Source organism: Camponotus floridanus, unplaced genomic scaffold (assembly GCF_003227725.1).
Source record: "Camponotus floridanus strain SB8 unplaced genomic scaffold, Cflo_v7.5 scaffold24, whole genome shotgun sequence".
NCBI classification, from domain to species: Eukaryota; Metazoa; Arthropoda; class Insecta; order Hymenoptera; family Formicidae; genus Camponotus; species Camponotus floridanus.
In genome coordinates this window covers 3,576,953-3,593,920 of record NW_020229370.1, presented here as the reverse complement: position 1 = coordinate 3,593,920, position 16,968 = coordinate 3,576,953, and the positions used below count along the sequence as shown (strand labels likewise).

General features: G+C 31.7%; 4 protein-coding genes across 6 annotated transcripts; 2 read left to right on the top strand and 2 right to left on the bottom strand.

Moving 5' to 3' along the window:
• Positions 1-906: 906 nt before the first annotated feature.
• LOC105256593 (isocitrate dehydrogenase [NADP] cytoplasmic) lies at positions 907-3,189 on the bottom strand. 2 transcript variants are annotated; one of them, XM_011266659.3, is made up of 3 exons: positions 2,914-3,189; positions 2,677-2,820; positions 907-2,241 (listed from the first exon to the last, which is right to left on the bottom strand). In XM_011266659.3, exons 2-3 carry the CDS (start codon positions 2,689-2,691, stop codon positions 1,030-1,032), a joined length of 1,227 nt encoding a protein of 408 aa, XP_011264961.1. In that variant the 5' UTR covers positions 2,692-2,820; positions 2,914-3,189; the 3' UTR covers positions 907-1,029. The 2 variants fall into 2 exon arrangements, with proteins under 2 accessions (XP_011264961.1, XP_011264960.1); XM_011266658.3 differs by having other exon boundaries at positions 2,677-3,189.
• Positions 3,190-4,094: 905 nt separating this feature from the next.
• On the top strand, positions 4,095-9,951 carry LOC105256661 (ribonuclease 3). The gene is made up of 10 exons (XM_025409007.1): positions 4,095-5,068; positions 5,216-5,459; positions 5,527-5,718; positions 5,802-6,159; positions 6,241-6,658; positions 7,080-8,031; positions 8,133-8,342; positions 8,422-8,744; positions 9,119-9,264; positions 9,696-9,951. The coding sequence occupies exons 1-10, from the start codon at positions 4,176-4,178 to the stop codon at positions 9,887-9,889; spliced, it is 3,930 nt and encodes a 1,309-aa protein (XP_025264792.1). The 5' UTR covers positions 4,095-4,175; the 3' UTR covers positions 9,890-9,951.
• A 481-nt stretch (positions 9,952-10,432) lies between these two features.
• Positions 10,433-12,044, bottom strand: LOC105256592 (mitochondrial mRNA pseudouridine synthase Trub2). The gene is made up of 4 exons (XM_011266654.3): positions 11,773-12,044; positions 11,044-11,452; positions 10,827-10,963; positions 10,433-10,722 (listed from the first exon to the last, which is right to left on the bottom strand). Exons 1-4 carry the CDS (start codon positions 11,924-11,926, stop codon positions 10,463-10,465), a joined length of 960 nt encoding a protein of 319 aa, XP_011264956.1. The 5' UTR covers positions 11,927-12,044; the 3' UTR covers positions 10,433-10,462.
• A 700-nt stretch (positions 12,045-12,744) lies between these two features.
• LOC105256591 (ras-related protein Rab-9A) lies at positions 12,745-15,126 on the top strand. 2 transcript variants are annotated; one of them, XR_002192791.2, is made up of 4 exons: positions 12,745-14,148; positions 14,235-14,491; positions 14,582-14,790; positions 15,001-15,124. XR_002192791.2 is itself a non-coding variant. In XM_011266652.3 (3 exons), exons 1-3 carry the CDS (start codon positions 13,714-13,716, stop codon positions 14,601-14,603), a joined length of 714 nt encoding a protein of 237 aa, XP_011264954.1. In that variant the 5' UTR covers positions 12,745-13,713; the 3' UTR covers positions 14,604-15,126. The 2 variants fall into 2 exon arrangements, 1 of the variants encoding a protein (XP_011264954.1); XM_011266652.3 differs by having other exon boundaries at positions 14,582-15,126.
• Positions 15,127-16,968: the final 1,842 nt, after the last annotated feature.

Here is a 16,968-nt window from a genome sequence, read left to right as displayed (position 1 = left end):
TTAAGTTTAGCAACAGTTAACTGATATAGTTTTTTTGATAATGAGGCTGTTATTTGTAATACGATAGATCGCGTGATATTATTTCTTATTTAGATAATTATGTCAAATTCTTGATACAAGAATTAATATTTAGACATATTTTGGGAATGCAATTTAATCGCTTAATATTATGTAAGAGAAATATATAAAAAATTTAAAGCAAAAAGATTCTTGTATCCTCAAATAAAAAAATAAAAAATATATATAATTATACAAATAATATATATAATTAAATATATATAATTTCTTTAAGTAATTTAATATGTAATTTTTTATAATTTCTTTAAGAAATTTATTTTCCACAATTTAAAGTTATTAAACTCTTTTAATATCGAACGATTATGAATTGCATTACTCATATCAACGCATGTAAAATGCGTTTTATGATTTTAAAAAATTTATTTAAAAATTTATACAATTGTATATATATTTTATATATGTAACCAACTAGTGTACTAAAAGAATATATAAATTTTTTAAAATATCGCCCAAAATATCGACGATAATTTGAATACAATCGCATATATTAATATCTAATAATCGATTTAATAATAACGAAAATGAACGAATCTATCGTTTTTACTTTGTCAAACTAAAAAATTCTAAAATTTTTCATTATCAAATATTGTTACTTTGCGTATGTTTGCGTCTTTTATATTTTTATTGCATAAAAATCGGTACAAAAGATGCAAACACGAAAACAATAAAAATAATCAATTCGATTTCGCATTTTATGAAAGAAGCAGTAATCTCATCAACATTTCTAAATCAAGTACAATTATAATGCATAGCACGAAACTGATTTGATTATGGCAACAAAAAATCTTTATGTATACACATATAAAATGTAATTATATAACTATATAATATATTTATATTGAAGCCTTCATTTTCCCGTAACCATACAAAAAAAGGATTACTTTTTTTCTTTTGTTGAATGTATACTTAATATTTGGCTTGTAGACTCGTACATTCTTTATGAGTAACGAGTCATATATTAAGCTGCTTTTTCAGATTGTCGGCGAGCTTGTTCATAAACTCGAAAGTCTCCAAGTAATCAGCCCTAGTGACATTATTCATACCCTTGATGCATATGGCGAGATCCTTGGTGAAGAAACCAGATTCGATGGTGTCTATGCAGACTTTCTCCAGTGTTTCAGCAAAGTGTCGTAAAGGCTCGTTATTATCGAGTTTGGCGCGATGCAATAGTCCGCGAGTCCACGCAAAGATGGAAGCAATCGGGTTTGTGGATGTCTCTTTGCTCTGCTGGTGTTGACGGTAGTGACGGGTGACGGTGCCATGGGCAGCCTCGGCTTCGATCGTGCGACCATCCGGACATAAGAGAACCGAAGTCATCATACCTAAGGAACCATAGCCTTGAGCCACCGAATCCGATTGCACATCTCCGTCGTAGTTTTTGCACGACCATACGAAACCACCCTCAGACTTCATAGCGTACGCCACCATGTCGTCGATCAATCGATGTTCGTACCATATTTTCTTCGCTTCGAATTGTTGCTTGTACTCTTTATCGTAAATCTCCTGGAATATGTCCTTGAAGCGTCCGTCATATTTCTTTAGAATCGTATTTTTTGTAGACAGATAGAGGGGATAATTTCGCGATAGCGCATATTGGAATGAGCTATGAGCAAATGCGCGTATGCTCTCATCGGTGTTATATTGAGCCTGAGCGATACCGGGACCCTTAAAATCGTGGACAGTGTGTTGGATCTTTTCGCCGGAAGCGCCGGTCCATGTGATTTCCAGCTTGCCTGGGCCTGGTACCACGAAATCCGTTGCTTTGTACTGATCGGCGTGCGCGTGTCTGCCGATAATGATCGGTTCCTTCCAACATACCACCAGCCGCGGTATATTTTTGCATATAATCGCCTCGCGAAATACCGTACCGCCCAGGATATTTCTAATGGTACCATTAGGACTCTTCCACATTTGCTTCAGATTGAACTCCTCTACACGTTTTTCATCGGGTGTAATAGTGGCGCATTTGATGCCGACGTTATAACGCTTAATTGCCTCAGCGCATTCTACCGTCACATTGTCGTTTGTGGCATCGCGATTTTCGATACCCAAGTCGTAAGTATGCAGCTCAATGTCTAAGTAGGGCAATATGAGTTTCTCCTTGATCGAATCCCATATGATGCGTGTCATTTCATCTCCAAGAATGTCGACAACTGGGCCTGCCTAAAAGTTATATATAGTATTAAAAAAGTCCTTGCATTTTTTAAAAGACAGTTTTTTTCAAGATAATTTCTTAAAAGACAATTTTTTCAGATCAATCTTGCATAAATATTAAATTAAAAATAATTATAAAAATAAGCATATCTCAAGATATTGCGTTATATTTATCTAAAGTCTAATATTTAAAGAAACTCGTTTATTTTTCACTAAATATAATATATATCAAGGGATATCCTGTTTTTGATAATAAAATTTATATAATTTTATTGAGTTGAGAAATATCGATAATCAAAATTGAGCAATCTCGAAAGTATAAAGTCCACTTTCTCCTGCATTAAAAAGATTATCGCAATTTATTAATGTACTCTTCTCTTCCCCCTCCTCTTTACTTCGGATGACATATCACTTTCAAGCAAGAACTTGTAGCAACTCTCTTACCTTTATTTTCGCCATTGTCGTAAATGATGCACCGAGTGTTTTTACGAGCGATTCTGCCGACGAGGGATTTTGTAGCAGGTGACGACGATTAAATTCTCGAGCGAGCAACAATCGCGACGACGATGTGACACTGTAACTGGCTAACTGTAACGAGCGTACTGTCTTTATAAAATATTCGCACGGCTGGAGGATACGGTGGGGCGTGAGCATGGCAGCCTTAAATATGTGTACACCCACCTCTACCTATATACTTTTTACTGCCCTCCGCTCCGTCCTTTCCCCACCTTCGTCGTTGTCGTCCTCTTTTTCTTCTTCTTTAGACCGCACGCGTTTTTTTATCGCGTAAACGCGACTATTAGTGATAATAGTTTAGAGTAACTTACGAGTTTAGATAACTCGAGAGGAGATAACTGGAGTCTTATCTCGTGAAAAAAATTGCACCAGTCATGAGGTTTTAACTCTGATTACGTAAATCCAAACAAAAAATTTGTAAACTAAGTTTACTAGCTCAGACTTTGAATTAAACGAGACGAGTCTTACCGAAGAGAATCGCTAACTGACATCGAAAAGAGACATACCTTTTATCTTGGAATATGTAATCAGAATATTTACCGAAGATGTAAACACATGTATGTTATGTTCCCGTGAATCTACCAGCATTTGCTCGCGAGTTCAAATCTTACAAGTCGATTGCCCCGAAACAACACTTACCTTATTGTCATTATTTTCACATCTCTTTGTCCTGCGATAAAAAATAAATACAATATAAATATGCGATCTCCGACTGTTTATTTTGAAGTGGTACCGCGTTTAGTACCGCGGCCATATTGAATGAGTTCGAATTTCGAGCGTATTCCTCAGGGCGCATTCACATCTTGGCAGAAAAGCAGAAAGCCAATCAAAACTCGCGCTGATAATAAACAGTGCGTAAGCAGTACATTAGACAGGCAAAAAGTAGGAATTGGGTACTTCCCGATTCACGCATGATGCGCATGAGATGACAGAAAATGTATAATATGCGTGACATGAACTATATATTTTCTGTCATTTCATGCGCATCACGTGTGAATCGGAAAGTATCCAGTGCGGGTTCTGATTGGCTTATGCTCTTCTGCTTTTCTGTCAAGGTGAATGCGTCTTAACACCTCTTATCATCTATCACCTCTCATTCTTTCGCTGGTACCGTACCGAACAATACAAAAAGACAGCTGATTCAATTGAGAGGTTCTATGGAAGCACTTTTTTTATTATATTTTTGTATTAATCAGAGTAATAACGTGTAATCAATATTTATTAATATAATCATCATGAGTGAGAATAATGTATTAAATTATTAATTTAAAAAAGATAAAAAACCGATAAATAAAACTAATTATTATATTGAAAGTTATCGGTAATGAAAAATTTTCGACATTGACATAATTAATTCGAAAATTATTACTTACGAGAAATTAATAAGATGATATTATCTTAATAAGAAAAATAAATTTTACACGAAGATGGCAAATCCTTCAATGAACACGGGACAAACGTACTATTGGACTCAGGAGCATATGAAGTATTATCCAGTACCTCCAGTGCCAAATTTTCCACCGCCTAATTACAATCAACCACCAAATTATAATTTGTCGTACAATGTTCCTCCTCCTAATGTAGCCGATGTTAAATCGCCAAACTCAATGTATCAATTTGCACCTCCTACTTATCATGATGGAGCGACCAATTTTTACAACAATGTTCCTTATCAAAATCAAACAGACCCACAGTACAGTAGTCAATATTATGACAAAACAGAAACTGCGCAGCAATTTGTGAGTGAAAATTATACAAATTGGGACAGAAGAGACATGTATGATAATAATACTGATAACGAGTGGCGTTCTAATAATTCTACTATAAATTGGACATTGCATCAAAATATACCTAATTCTTCTATCTATGATTTGAGTAAGATATATAATGATAGCGAGAGAATATGCTCGGCACAAAGATACGAATTGTTGCAAAGAAATAAAGAGCCTGAATGGAAATACGACGATAGGGAAACCTTGTCTAATCGTACTAGTAGTAAACAAAGATCTAGAAGCCCAGAAGGTAGACTAGAGAAAGTATATAGATCACGATACGATGATCGCAGGGACAGATATCGTCAATACAACAAGGACATATCTAATTTACGAGAGCCTACATATGACAGTGGTTATTTTGAGAGGAGGTCTTCATATAAGAAGCATGAAAGTTATACGTCTCGTTCAGAAGGATCTTATACAAGAAGTAGAAGTAGAAAGAGATCAAAATCACGGGAATCTCGTTCGACCCGAGATACAACTCCTATCAGCTCTAAACGAACAAAGGGTCCTACTGAGAGAGAATTACTTTTAGAAAAATATAGGTAAGATTTATGCACATATAATTTTTCAATAAAGGTTCAATAGATACAGTCTCGATTTTTATTATGCAAATGTTTGTTTTTTGTGCAAAAATCATATTTATAAGGTAAGAGACTTTACTAATTGTAAAATATTTTTATATCTTTCAGACGTAATTATTGTGCAACAAGTAAAGATATAGAGCGAAAGTTGAACGAATTATCAGCAATGGGATCAGAAGGCATACTTGAAAGTGAGAAAAAGATTTGGACTCGCACGGCACCAGCGGATCTTTATTATTTCAGAGACGAGAATAATCCAAAGATAATGAAAAGTACTGTCAAACTACAAGAATTATGTGTGACTTTTAAGAAATTATTAATTGACAGAGCAACCGAAGCAAGGGCATTACAGGTACATATATATTCTCCTTAATTGTTTTAATACAATGCAATTGATTCTCTCTTTTTAATTTGTTTAGCCACCTTATGATCCACCTCCGAGAAAAACTAGAGCACGTCTTTGTCGTCATAAATCTGAAGCTTGTAGTAGCTCTTCATCTGATAGTGACAGTTCTATGGATGAGGATGATAGGACAATGGAAGAATTAATGGCAAAGAAACAGCATCCACAGAGATTGCATCCTGAAATGTGGTTCAATGATCCTGGAGAGGTAATCTCGAGAATTATCTCTTTTCTTTTTTTAAAAAATCTACCCATTAGACATTTAAGAATATATTTATAAATTTTTCCTAGATGAATGATGGTCCGTTATGCAGATGCAGCGCGAAATCACGACGGTCAGGCATAAGACATGGAATTTATGCCGGAGAAGGTGCAATAAATAAGTGTGATTTGAATATGAATAATGCGGACAAATTGTATCACTATAGAATAACAATTAGCCCACCGACTAATTTCCTCACTAAGACACCGACGATTATCAAACACGACGAACACGAATTTATATTCGAAGGTTTTTCTATGCTCTCTCATTTTCCACTGGTCAAATTACCAACGTGTAAAGTCATACGATTTAATATCGAATATACAATTCTCTATATAGAAGAGAAATTGCCAGAAAATTTCACGATACAAGAATTGGATTACTTTCGTAAGTAGTACTATATTTTTTTAAACACGATATTTTATTTTATCGCGCTTATTTTGAGTATAACATTATGAATTTTTACAGAGATGTATCTATTCAAAGAAATTTTGGAGCTTGTAGATTTTGATTTACATGCAGCACAAGATAAATCTGGCTGTGGACAGTTCCATTTTATGCCAAGATTTGTACGTGATTTAGCTGATAATGGTCAAGAAATCTTGTCGATGAATGAAGTCCTAAATTATTTGATAAAGAGTAGTACTCTTCTAATAGATCCAGATGATCTACCTAAATTGGTGGCGATGCCACAATACAAATGGCAAGATTTCGCGGACGAGGTGAAGGGAATGGTTGTGACTTATCCGGGGAAGAAACCGTGTAGCGTTCGTGTCGATCAGCTGGATAGAAATCAAGTGGACCAGCCACCCGGCGTTACCGCTTATCCTGAGATAGTACATTTTGGTATCCGTCCACCACAACTTAGTTATGCTGGAAATGCAGAGTAAGTAATCATTTATTATGAATATATAAAATGTGTCATATTTATTGCGAAAATATGATATTAATATAACATATATATATATATATATATATATATATATATATATATATATATAAAGTTTAATATAAAAGATTTGTCAAATAAAGTTGAATCCCAATCAATTTAAAATCATATGTCCTAATTTATATAATACAATAGTTATGTGCTTTGTTTTACATAATTATGTATAATAAATCCAAAAACAAAAAAATATTTTTTACTTAAAAATACAAAATTTTTTTTAGAAATGTTTCATTCTAAATAATACAAACATTATACAAAATTATATTTTAAATGTATCAAAAGTTATATTTTTTGAATACACATGATATATTAAAAAATTATAATACTATAAAAAATAATTCTTTATGAATTTATCCAGTTATCAAAAAGCATGGAGGGACTATGTGAAGTTTCGACATCTACTCGCGAATATGTCGAAACCTTCCTTTGAAGATAAGAGAAAGTTAGAAGCAAAGGAAAACAAACTTCAAGAATTACGTACCCAGAGTAAGATGAAACGCGATGTCACAGTCGATGTCAGCTCCGAAGGATTTTATAGAACTGGCATTATGTGTGATATTGTGCAGCATGCGATGTTGATACCGGTACTCGTCTGTCATCTGCGGTTTCACAAATCTTTGGACAATCTGGAACGCACGTTGGGTTACGAGTTTAAAAACAGATATCTGCTCCAACTAGCCCTCACACATCCCAGTTACCGTGAGAATTTTGGCACGAATCCGGATCATGCACGAAACTCTTTGACGAACTGCGGTATAAGGCAGCCCGAGTATGGCGATCGCAGAATCCACTATATGAACACACGAAAACGTGGAATCAACACTTTGATAAACATAATGTCCAGATTCGGTGCGAAAACGGAAACGGAATCATCCATAGCGCACAACGAACGGTTGGAATTTCTGGGCGATGCGGTCGTCGAATTTCTCACATCCATTCATCTCTTTCACATGTTCCCGGATTTGGAAGAAGGCGGTCTGGCTACTTATAGGGCGGCGATCGTACAAAATCAGCATCTTGCTGTGTTGGCAAAGAAATTGAGTCTCGAGGAGTACATGCTCTACGCACACGGTAGCGATCTCTGCCACGATCTCGAGTTGAGGCATGCAATGGCAAATTGTTTCGAAGCATTGATGGGCTCACTTTTTCTTGACGGAGGGATAGAAGTGGCCGATCGAGTTTTCGGAGAAACGCTTTTTAAAAGCGAAGAAGATCTTGCCAAAGTTTGGGTCAATTATCCGCGGCATCCTCTTCAGGAACAAGAACCGACGGGAGATAGACAATGGATTCCCAGTTTTGAACTACTACAGGTATGTATTATTCAGCATTTGAATAAGTACTATTCAATTGCAAGACGCGTTCTTAAACAGTCTCTCATTTTATCTCTTCTTATTTATCTCCTTTTAAACAGAAACTGACAAAATTCGAAGAATCAATTGGAATAGAATTCACTCACATCCGTCTCCTTGCTAGAGCGTTCACGGACCGTAGTATAGGATATACTAATTTGACCTTAGGATCTAATCAACGATTAGAATTCCTTGGAGATACTGTGCTGCAACTCATTGTTTCTGAATACTTGTACAAATTCTTTCCAGAACATCACGAGGGACATTTATCAGTAAGAACAGTATTGCTTGTAGTATTATTTGATCAAGTAATTTTTTTCTATTTCTAATTATAATATTTGTGTCACACAGTTGTTGCGGAGTTCGCTTGTAAATAATAAAACGCAAGCGGTTGTTTGTGACGATCTTGGTATGACTCAATACGCTCTTTACGGGAATCCGAAAGCTGAATTAAAGACAAAAGATAGAGCAGATTTATTAGAAGCTTTCCTTGGCGCGCTTTATGTTGATAAGGGTTTAAAATATTGTCACGTTTTTTGTGATGTATGCTTCTTTCCACGTTTACAAGACTTTATCATGAATCAAGATTGGAATGATCCAAAGAGCAAGCTGCAGCAGTGTTGCTTAACTTTAAGAACCATGGATGGTGGAGAGCCAGACATTCCTGTGTACAAGTAAGTTTTTAGTTTTTTGATAGAAAAACTTTTAAAATTGATATTAAACAAAAAAGAAATGCATTATAACATTAATTTATTATTATTTGATTAACCTAAAATACTGATATTATAAATTAACAGTGTATACGAATTTTATTTTTATTTTATTTTTATTTTATTTTTATTTTATTTTATTTTTATTTAATTTTACTTTATTTAATTTTATTTTTATTTAATTTTACTTTAATTGCAAATATCTCAATTATTGCTGAATATATATATATATATATATATATATATATATATATATATATATATATGTAATGAACCTAACTAAAGAATGTGTGTTTACAAAAAATATTTTCATAATTTCTTATAATTTTTTCCCACAGAGTTATCGAATGTAAAGGACCTACTAATACAAGGGTTTATACAGTTGCTGTATATTTCCAAGGGAAACGGTTAGCTAAGGCTTCAGGACATAGTATCCAAGAAGCGGAAATGAATTCTGCTAAAGAAGCTTTAGAAAAATCTCAAGGTATGCTAATAAATAAATATATACACACACACACAGGATAGTTTAAAACAGGATATTTAAAATTAACTTATCAATTTTTACAATTAATAATTAATTAATTATATAACATAAATATATATAATCAACCTTTGTGGGATAAAAAATTCGGTTGCCATTTTTCTTTTATAATTTCCTTCACAATTTTCTTAATTGTAAGAACTTTTAATTAAACTTTTATTAAAATATTAATAGAAATTGAACAAAGAATAAATCTTTTATCCATAAGATTTAATTCAAAAATTATTAAGATAAATTTTCTAAATTTCCATCCTAAGAAAAGTTTCATTGTATATTTTAATTTATAGAATATATCTTTGTAGTGTTTAAAATTTAATAGTTTAAGTTTTGGAATTATTATAGTTTTTGATTATTATTATTATCTCTTTCCATAGACTTATTCCCACAATTGGATCATCAAAAACGTGTGATAGCAAAAAGTATGAAAATGCAGCAATGGCCAAATAAACAGAAACCAAGAGGAAAATCGTCAAGGCCTAGTGAAAGATCTGACGATTCTGACTCGAGCCAAAACCGGAGAAGAAGTCATAGCAGGGAGCGTAATGCTTCAAAGAAAAGAGAAACTTAATTGTTTTTTTATATAATTCTTTTACAAGACTAAATCACAGTTTTTATTTCGACAGATAGAAATGCGCATAAAAACAAAATAAACTTCTTTAAACTTTTATTAAAATATTAATAAAAATTAAACAAAGAATAAATTTTTTATCCATAAAATTTAATTCAAAAATTATTAAGATAAATTTTCTAAATTTACATCCTAAGACTTCTATCCTAAGATCTTTATTACAGGTATATTATATGAGAAAATGAACTCTCCTTACATATCTCTTTAAAAATTATTTATTGAATCTTAAACAATAATTTTATAATAAATAATATTAACGTTAATATATTTTTATTGATTTAACAAGTTTGTTGAATTAAAGAAATACTCAGTGTTTTCATTGCATTAAAATTCTTCTTTATTCTCTTCCTGCTCTCTCATTTTATTATTAGCTGTTCAAAGATAATTCTCTTATGGAATAGAGCATATATACATCATTATCTATACATAAATGTTTTTCATTAATATGTATGATAATTTACATGACGTGTTTTATTTTTTATATTTAAATTTACAGTCTGAAACAAATTTTAGTTAATTATTTTGTTTTGTCAATATTGGATTTTTTTGTTTCAGTAAAGATCTATTTTGATTAAGTATATCATGACATTGTTCTATATTATCTAAAATGTTTTGCAACTCCCAATGTTTTGGCAATAGGGCAAGATCTAGGTTGAATAACGCGTATCGAAAACATAATATTTGAGTACATGTAGCAACACTATGAAGTTGTATTCCTAAATCGTGAACCAAAGTTTTCAAATACATTTCGTTTTCGTTTATAGCCACAATTTCTAAAAAGAAATATATAAAAAGTATATCAATATATAATTATATAATATGATATGATTATGGATAATAAAAATGTGTTGTGTAATAAAAACTATAATATATTTACCTAATGTAAATTCAGGAGATGTAAAGTCTACACATTTTATGCTATAAACCATAGGAATATCGTTGTTTGCAGGTCTCATTAAACCTTTTACAGCAAACTCATATGCAGCTTGACTTTGTATATCTATTCCACTGACTCTAAATATGCAGAAAAGATTGACTGTTAATTGTAAATTTCAATAATAATTCATAATATCATAGATATTTATCATACATACTCAAACATTTTTCTTTGATGCGCAGCCTGCATGGAAGCACACATTCTATCAATAACATCACGCTTAATATATTTGTATGTAGATCTTTCGACGATTTTTCCAGTTTTAAAATAATTATCTGTTGCTTGTCCCAAGATGCCTTTAACTTTGTAACTGCTCGGAGGTTTAGATGCTTTCAATTTGTGAATCAACTTGGTAGAATCATTAATACCACAGATCATGAGTCCTGATGAGTTGGTGTTCAAATAATTAGCGCATATTAATTTGAAATCTTTTAATTGATATCGTGGTCCTACTACTAAAGGATGATCCGCATAACTAGGATGTGTAACTACTTCCATCTTCTCTGTTGTATCACCTTCTATACACACATGTTGGATCGGTGGACGTACTTGCATACTATTCAAATCTAAAATTAAATATTGGTTTTGAAGAAGTTAAAAATAAAAAATAAAGATCATTCTTTGTATTAGCATTCATTTTGTTTGATTTTTTCGCAATACAAGTCTTTTGGTTCCATTTTAAGAGTAAAATAGAAAAAGAAAAATTCTTAAATTCTGCTTCTTTTTTAATATTGGATTCTTTCTTATACTTTTTATATTTAACAAACTTAAAACTTAAAATAATATAACCAGTTTTTATAGAAAAAAGAAAGAATAAGATTTATGAAAGTGTAAGAAAGAATGAAGCAGAATTCGCGCATAAAAACATAAAAAATAAAATTCTAACCTTCGCAGAGACGATAAATTATGGTGTCTCGTGTATTTAAATAGGTGACTGCTGGGGGTTTGTAAACAGCAAATACGCCGTTTAAAACATTCCATGCTATTCTTGCATCGGATACTACATGTTTAATTTTTGGAATTAAAGTTCTCGTCTTCATATTGAAAATGCAAAATATTCACTGTTTTTACTTAGATATTATATCTAACTTGTATAAATTTTACTTAAATGTGAACTACATAATGTAATTACGTAGTAGTTTTTTCTCTAATTTTATATATTTTATAAAAGTAATTTGTTTTTAATTTAATTTAATATTTTTTATTAATTTTATATTTTTATAAAAATAAGAGAAAGAGGTTATCATGTATCGCTACTGTTACATGCCATAAGGAAGAATGAGAGGTCTCTGAAAGCGATACGCCCTCTATAAACATTAAAAACATGGACATGAACTACGAAGCTAATGTTCACGAATGTTCTCAGAGGGTAACATAAAATATGCACAATTTCTGGTTTGTTCCGTGCTATGTGCACGAAATGCTGATAGCACCAGTACTGTATGTGATTTGATAATAAATAAATTATTCAATCGCGAAAGATACTATGATATTCAAAGATGAAATAAATATTTTTCTATATTCATTGTTATATTTATATCTTTTTAATTACACTCTCTCCGCGTGCACATAGCACGGAACAAAACCAAAAATTGTGCACATTATATATTACCTTCTGAGAACATTCATGGACATTTGCTTTGTAGTTCATATCCACGTTTTCAATGTTCATAGAGGGAGTATCGCTTTCAAAGATCACTTAAAAGCAAGCCATGACATCTCTCAGTTTTCTCTCTGATTGCTATTTCCTTCTTGGTATTTTCCATTATCCATGTTCGATTATTTTCTCAAAGGGCACTTCCGGATCAACTCTACATATATTGTATCATATCTAGCTGTTCATGCATTATGACTCAAAACAGATGTTTGACATCTGCGAGCGCTATATGTGTTAAAAATTAAATGTAAGGTTAAAAGACGAGTAGTAAGTCGTATAATGTTAATCAATGAAAATGTGTTAGCAATTTTGAATTTTTCTCAATCTTAACAATCTACTCTCCATCATCTCCTAATTAGATGTCCTAATTGTATTCCTGGATATATAACAGCGGCTGGTATTTATTTATAATCACAGAGGTAGCCATATTTTTGCGAGGGTCGCGCTTGCTCGACCTCCAACATGGGCGTTCCTTTTGTCGTCTGCAATGTGTCAAATGAGCCGAAAATGATCGAAAACTGTTGGATAATCGAGTGAGATATTAAATTCGCCGTGAAAATCGATGTGTCAACAAAGACGTCTCTGGGGAGATCTAAAAATGCATTATCCATTTTGACAAACGTATCGGATTTCCGTTTGCTATTTTTGCTGATAGTGTCGCGAGAACAAAAGACATTTCTAGTGCAATTAAATACATTAGTTGAATTAGAAACACGAAAGAAAAAAGTGCGATTTCGTTTTATCGAACAGTCTCTTTTTCACCGAAGCTTCGAAACTCTTAATCCACCAGATGAGAGATCAATGAGGGATCCCACCGATTCAGTAAAGGTTATGCAGCGAAATCGAGAAAAAATAAAGACGTCAAAAGAATTTTCTGCATGCTAATTATTTGATGTAAGCAAGAAAGAGAAAAAGGAAAACGGTTTTTTTTGCAAATAATAAGCGACAGAACACTTTAATGCGTACTACAAGCTCCGAGAAACTAAAGTACAAGATTCCTGTCCCAAATCAGCTGATCAGCAAAAAGAATCTGTGAGATTTAATTAAGCTTTAATGAGAGCATTATTTTGAATATACACATATTGAAAATATTTGCACAAAGCTCAGTTTGAGATAATTTTGTACGCGTGACAGACAATATTTATTTCTCACGAAAAAGAAAATTGTAAAATGTCGGGGAACAATTCAACGGCGATGAATACAAACAAAGGTAGTAATCTCCAAAATCGCAATTCGCAGAGATCTACCCTTCTGAAAGTAGTGATACTTGGAGATGGTGGTGTCGGAAAGTCTTGTCTTATGAACAGATTCGTATCGAATCATTTTGATGAGCATAGTTTTCATACTATTGGAGTAGAATTTCTAAATAAAGATATTGAAATCAATGGCGAAGGGTATACATTACAAATATGGGACACTGCCGGCCAGGAAAGGTTTAAGACCCTCAGAACACCTTTCTATAGGGGCTCGGATATTTGCCTTCTGACTTATGCAGTAGACGATAGGACGAGTTTTAGAAATTTAGCATTATGGAGATCTGAATTTCTAAAATATGCAGATGTTCAAGAAGATTCCAGTTTTCCATTTATCGTTGTTGGTAATAAGGTAAGCTATGGAATAAGCAAAATTTGCATTGAATAATGCATTGAATACTCTTTCCTTACTATAAAACATTCCTTTTTCTTTTCTAGGTGGATGTTGCCGAATCTGAGAAGCAGGTGTCCACAGAAGAAGCTCAAGCTTGGTGTTTAGAAAATGGCAGTCCTCCGCTAGTTGAGACATCAGCGAAAGATGCCACTAATGTTGAGGCAGCATTTGGGGCAGCGGTTGACGTATGGGCGCGATTAGAAGCTAGATTAGAACGGCCTTTAATAGAAGATACCGTCGATCTTTCTAAACAGCAATCTCCGCATCGTTCGAGCTGCTGCATGCCTGTATCTAGCGGCGAGTAGGTCTTATGATTCTTCTCAGCTTATGATTCTCATTAGTTTTTGATTTTATGTTCCAATAAAATAATGCATGATATATTTTCTTCAAGATCTTCATTTGTGAGCAGCTAATTGAAATTATAGGGTTATAGGAAGATAAGCATGCAGTATGCAATCTTTATATGATGCAAATCAATATTTCTGGAACAGACATTTAAAGTTTCTTTCCATTTGTAAGAAATATATAATGTCACAAATTGAACTTGAAATGATGTTTTTACTCTCTTTAGGGTCAATAAGAACATTACGCAATATAAGTGTAAGAAATTATTTTAATCTGATATTTTATATACTCACAAAAAAAATGAAAATTTATTTGTAGTCCACAGAAAATTCGAACTTAAGTCAAAAGTTTAATTAATTAATTTCATTTCTCAGTTTCTCTTTTCAGTTACGTCAGAGATAGACATTTTTACAAATTATACTTAAGACATCATTTTTTTTTATACAAGGCATACTTTGTTTCTAGGTCTAACAAAGTAATTTGAAGAGAATCTCTTGCCTGTCTACAATACTTTCTTCATTATATGGTAAACTTTCTTTATTGACATTGGAATTATGTCGATTGTATATGAACGACATATATAATTTCAAATCTTTTACTTAAGGCTGATTAAGATTTCCAAAGAATGGTCTAATTTATTTACAAGCAAATGAATGTTGATTTTGTTGGTTGACTCCTTTTTTATGAACAAAACCTTTCTTAATAAAATATATTCAAATAAGGCCACAGAGATCGTATATAAAATAAATAATGCATTGTGTGATACATATATGCATATACATACACACACACACACATACATATATGTATGTATATATATACAGGATGTCCGGAAAATTGCCCGCAGTACTTTGGGAAGTGATACAGGACCTAAAAAGAAGGAAAAAAGCTATATATATATATATATATGTGTGTGTATGTATATGTATATATCTAGAATACAATCTTAAGATCTAAGATCAAGTTAAACGTCCTATCAATGCTTTGTGCAGCTCTTAATAAGTTACTGACAGTATTTTAAGTGTTTTCACACACTACTGGCTTGTGATAAAATATAATGATAATAATAATAATAATCATGAATTGCTTTATTAAATAAGACATAAGCATAAGATGTAATTTTAGCTTTGTAATCTAAATTTGCCTTATCTTCGCGATATACATCTGAGAGCAGTAAAGTAATATTTTATTTAACATTTTATTCAAGCAAAATCTTGCTATTCATATGCGAATCTCTCTCTCTATATATATATATATATTTAACATTTGTACAAAAAAATGTGGCACATGCTTTTCTGCTCTTAGAATATTTCTCATTCAATATTTAACAATTTTCCTACAAAATTAATAATGTTATAAAGGAATGAATTTTTTATAAACAATCATCGTTATCACATATTTGATTCGGAAGGTATTTGATTCTTTAGAAATATAGCCTTATATATAGCACAAAGAGAAAGTGTATGTAATAATTTTCCAACGACAAGATTTAAATTGTGTATAAAACGTGCATGCTGGTGCTTTTTATATATATATAAAGTACATGTGAAGTATATAAATTTATAATAAAATATATAATGATAATTGATAATTAAAATATTAAGTACATCTAAAACTAATCATATCAAGATGAGAGATGACTTCATCTCATAATCATAACACATAAGCATCATTATTACTCCAAATCTTTATATGAAAAATCTATGAATTATTTTTTAAAAGATACTGCTGCATACACATATACATGCATTATTTGTGAAAAAACGCGTGCGCGTATCGATTGTTATTTATTATTTTTACATATTTAATAAGACAAGGCTATTTCTCATATGCACATGTAACTTATGTACAATATGTGTGTATGCCTTAAGATTTTATAATTCTAGGTGACGATTTTGCAAGGAAAAATAAATTATACTGCTTGTTTAAAAAGTCATAATATAACACATATTACTCAATTACTAACATTCCCTTCCTCTTTCAACTATGGTAACATTTTTAATTTGCTAAAAAAATGTATCATAAATATGAAATATGAAATCAAAAATAAAAATGAAAATGTGAGACAAAAATTTACATAATTCAAGACAAAAAAGGGAAAAAAGAATTGTATAACTCTAATTCTTTTAAATTTCTTTGCTTTTTTTTCTTATTTGAAATATTTCATGAAATATTTTACATGAAATTATAATGCAATCTTTACATGTAATATATGCAATTTACATATCGATTTGTAACAATTGTATTTTATAATTGTATATTTTTACAATTATTTAAGATAATGTAGCGCACACACATTCTTTTTCCCAAATATTAAAGTTATTGATACTAGTAGGTGTTCTTATAAAAGCATAATAAAAATGGATAATAAAAATATATAAATTGGGAAAAAGTATGTGTATTTCTTGACAACATATTTCTTATATGAATATT

Bases quoted from the DNA above. Each gene is read 5' to 3' on its own strand.
- LOC105256593 (XM_011266658.3), bottom strand. From the start codon at position 2,886: ATGCTCACGCCCCACCGTATCCTCCAGCCGTGCGAATATTTTATAAAG. The intron at 2,242-2,676 runs GTAAGAGAGTTG...TATAACTTTTAG, and splicing joins CGACAATGGCGAAAATAAAG to GCAGGCCCAGTTGTCGACAT.
- LOC105256661 (XM_025409007.1), top strand. From the start codon at position 4,176: ATGGCAAATCCTTCAATGAACACGGGACAAACGTACTATTGGACTCAG. The intron at 8,343-8,421 runs GTAAGAACAGTA...TGTGTCACACAG, and splicing joins ATCACGAGGGACATTTATCA to TTGTTGCGGAGTTCGCTTGT. The intron at 9,265-9,695 runs GTATGCTAATAA...CTCTTTCCATAG, and splicing joins AGCTTTAGAAAAATCTCAAG to ACTTATTCCCACAATTGGAT.
- LOC105256592 (XM_011266654.3), bottom strand. From the start codon at position 11,926: ATGAAGACGAGAACTTTAATTCCAAAAATTAAACATGTAGTATCCGAT. The intron at 11,453-11,772 runs GTTAGAATTTTA...ATTTAATTTTAG, and splicing joins AATTTATCGTCTCTGCGAAG to ATTTGAATAGTATGCAAGTA. The intron at 10,964-11,043 runs GTATGTATGATA...CTGCATATTTAG, and splicing joins CATCAAAGAAAAATGTTTGA to AGTCAGTGGAATAGATATAC.
- LOC105256591 (XM_011266652.3), top strand. From the start codon at position 13,714: ATGTCGGGGAACAATTCAACGGCGATGAATACAAACAAAGGTAGTAAT. The intron at 14,149-14,234 runs GTAAGCTATGGA...TTTCTTTTCTAG, and splicing joins TTATCGTTGTTGGTAATAAG to GTGGATGTTGCCGAATCTGA. The intron at 14,492-14,581 runs GTAGGTCTTATG...ATTTTCTTCAAG, and splicing joins ATGCCTGTATCTAGCGGCGA to ATCTTCATTTGTGAGCAGCT.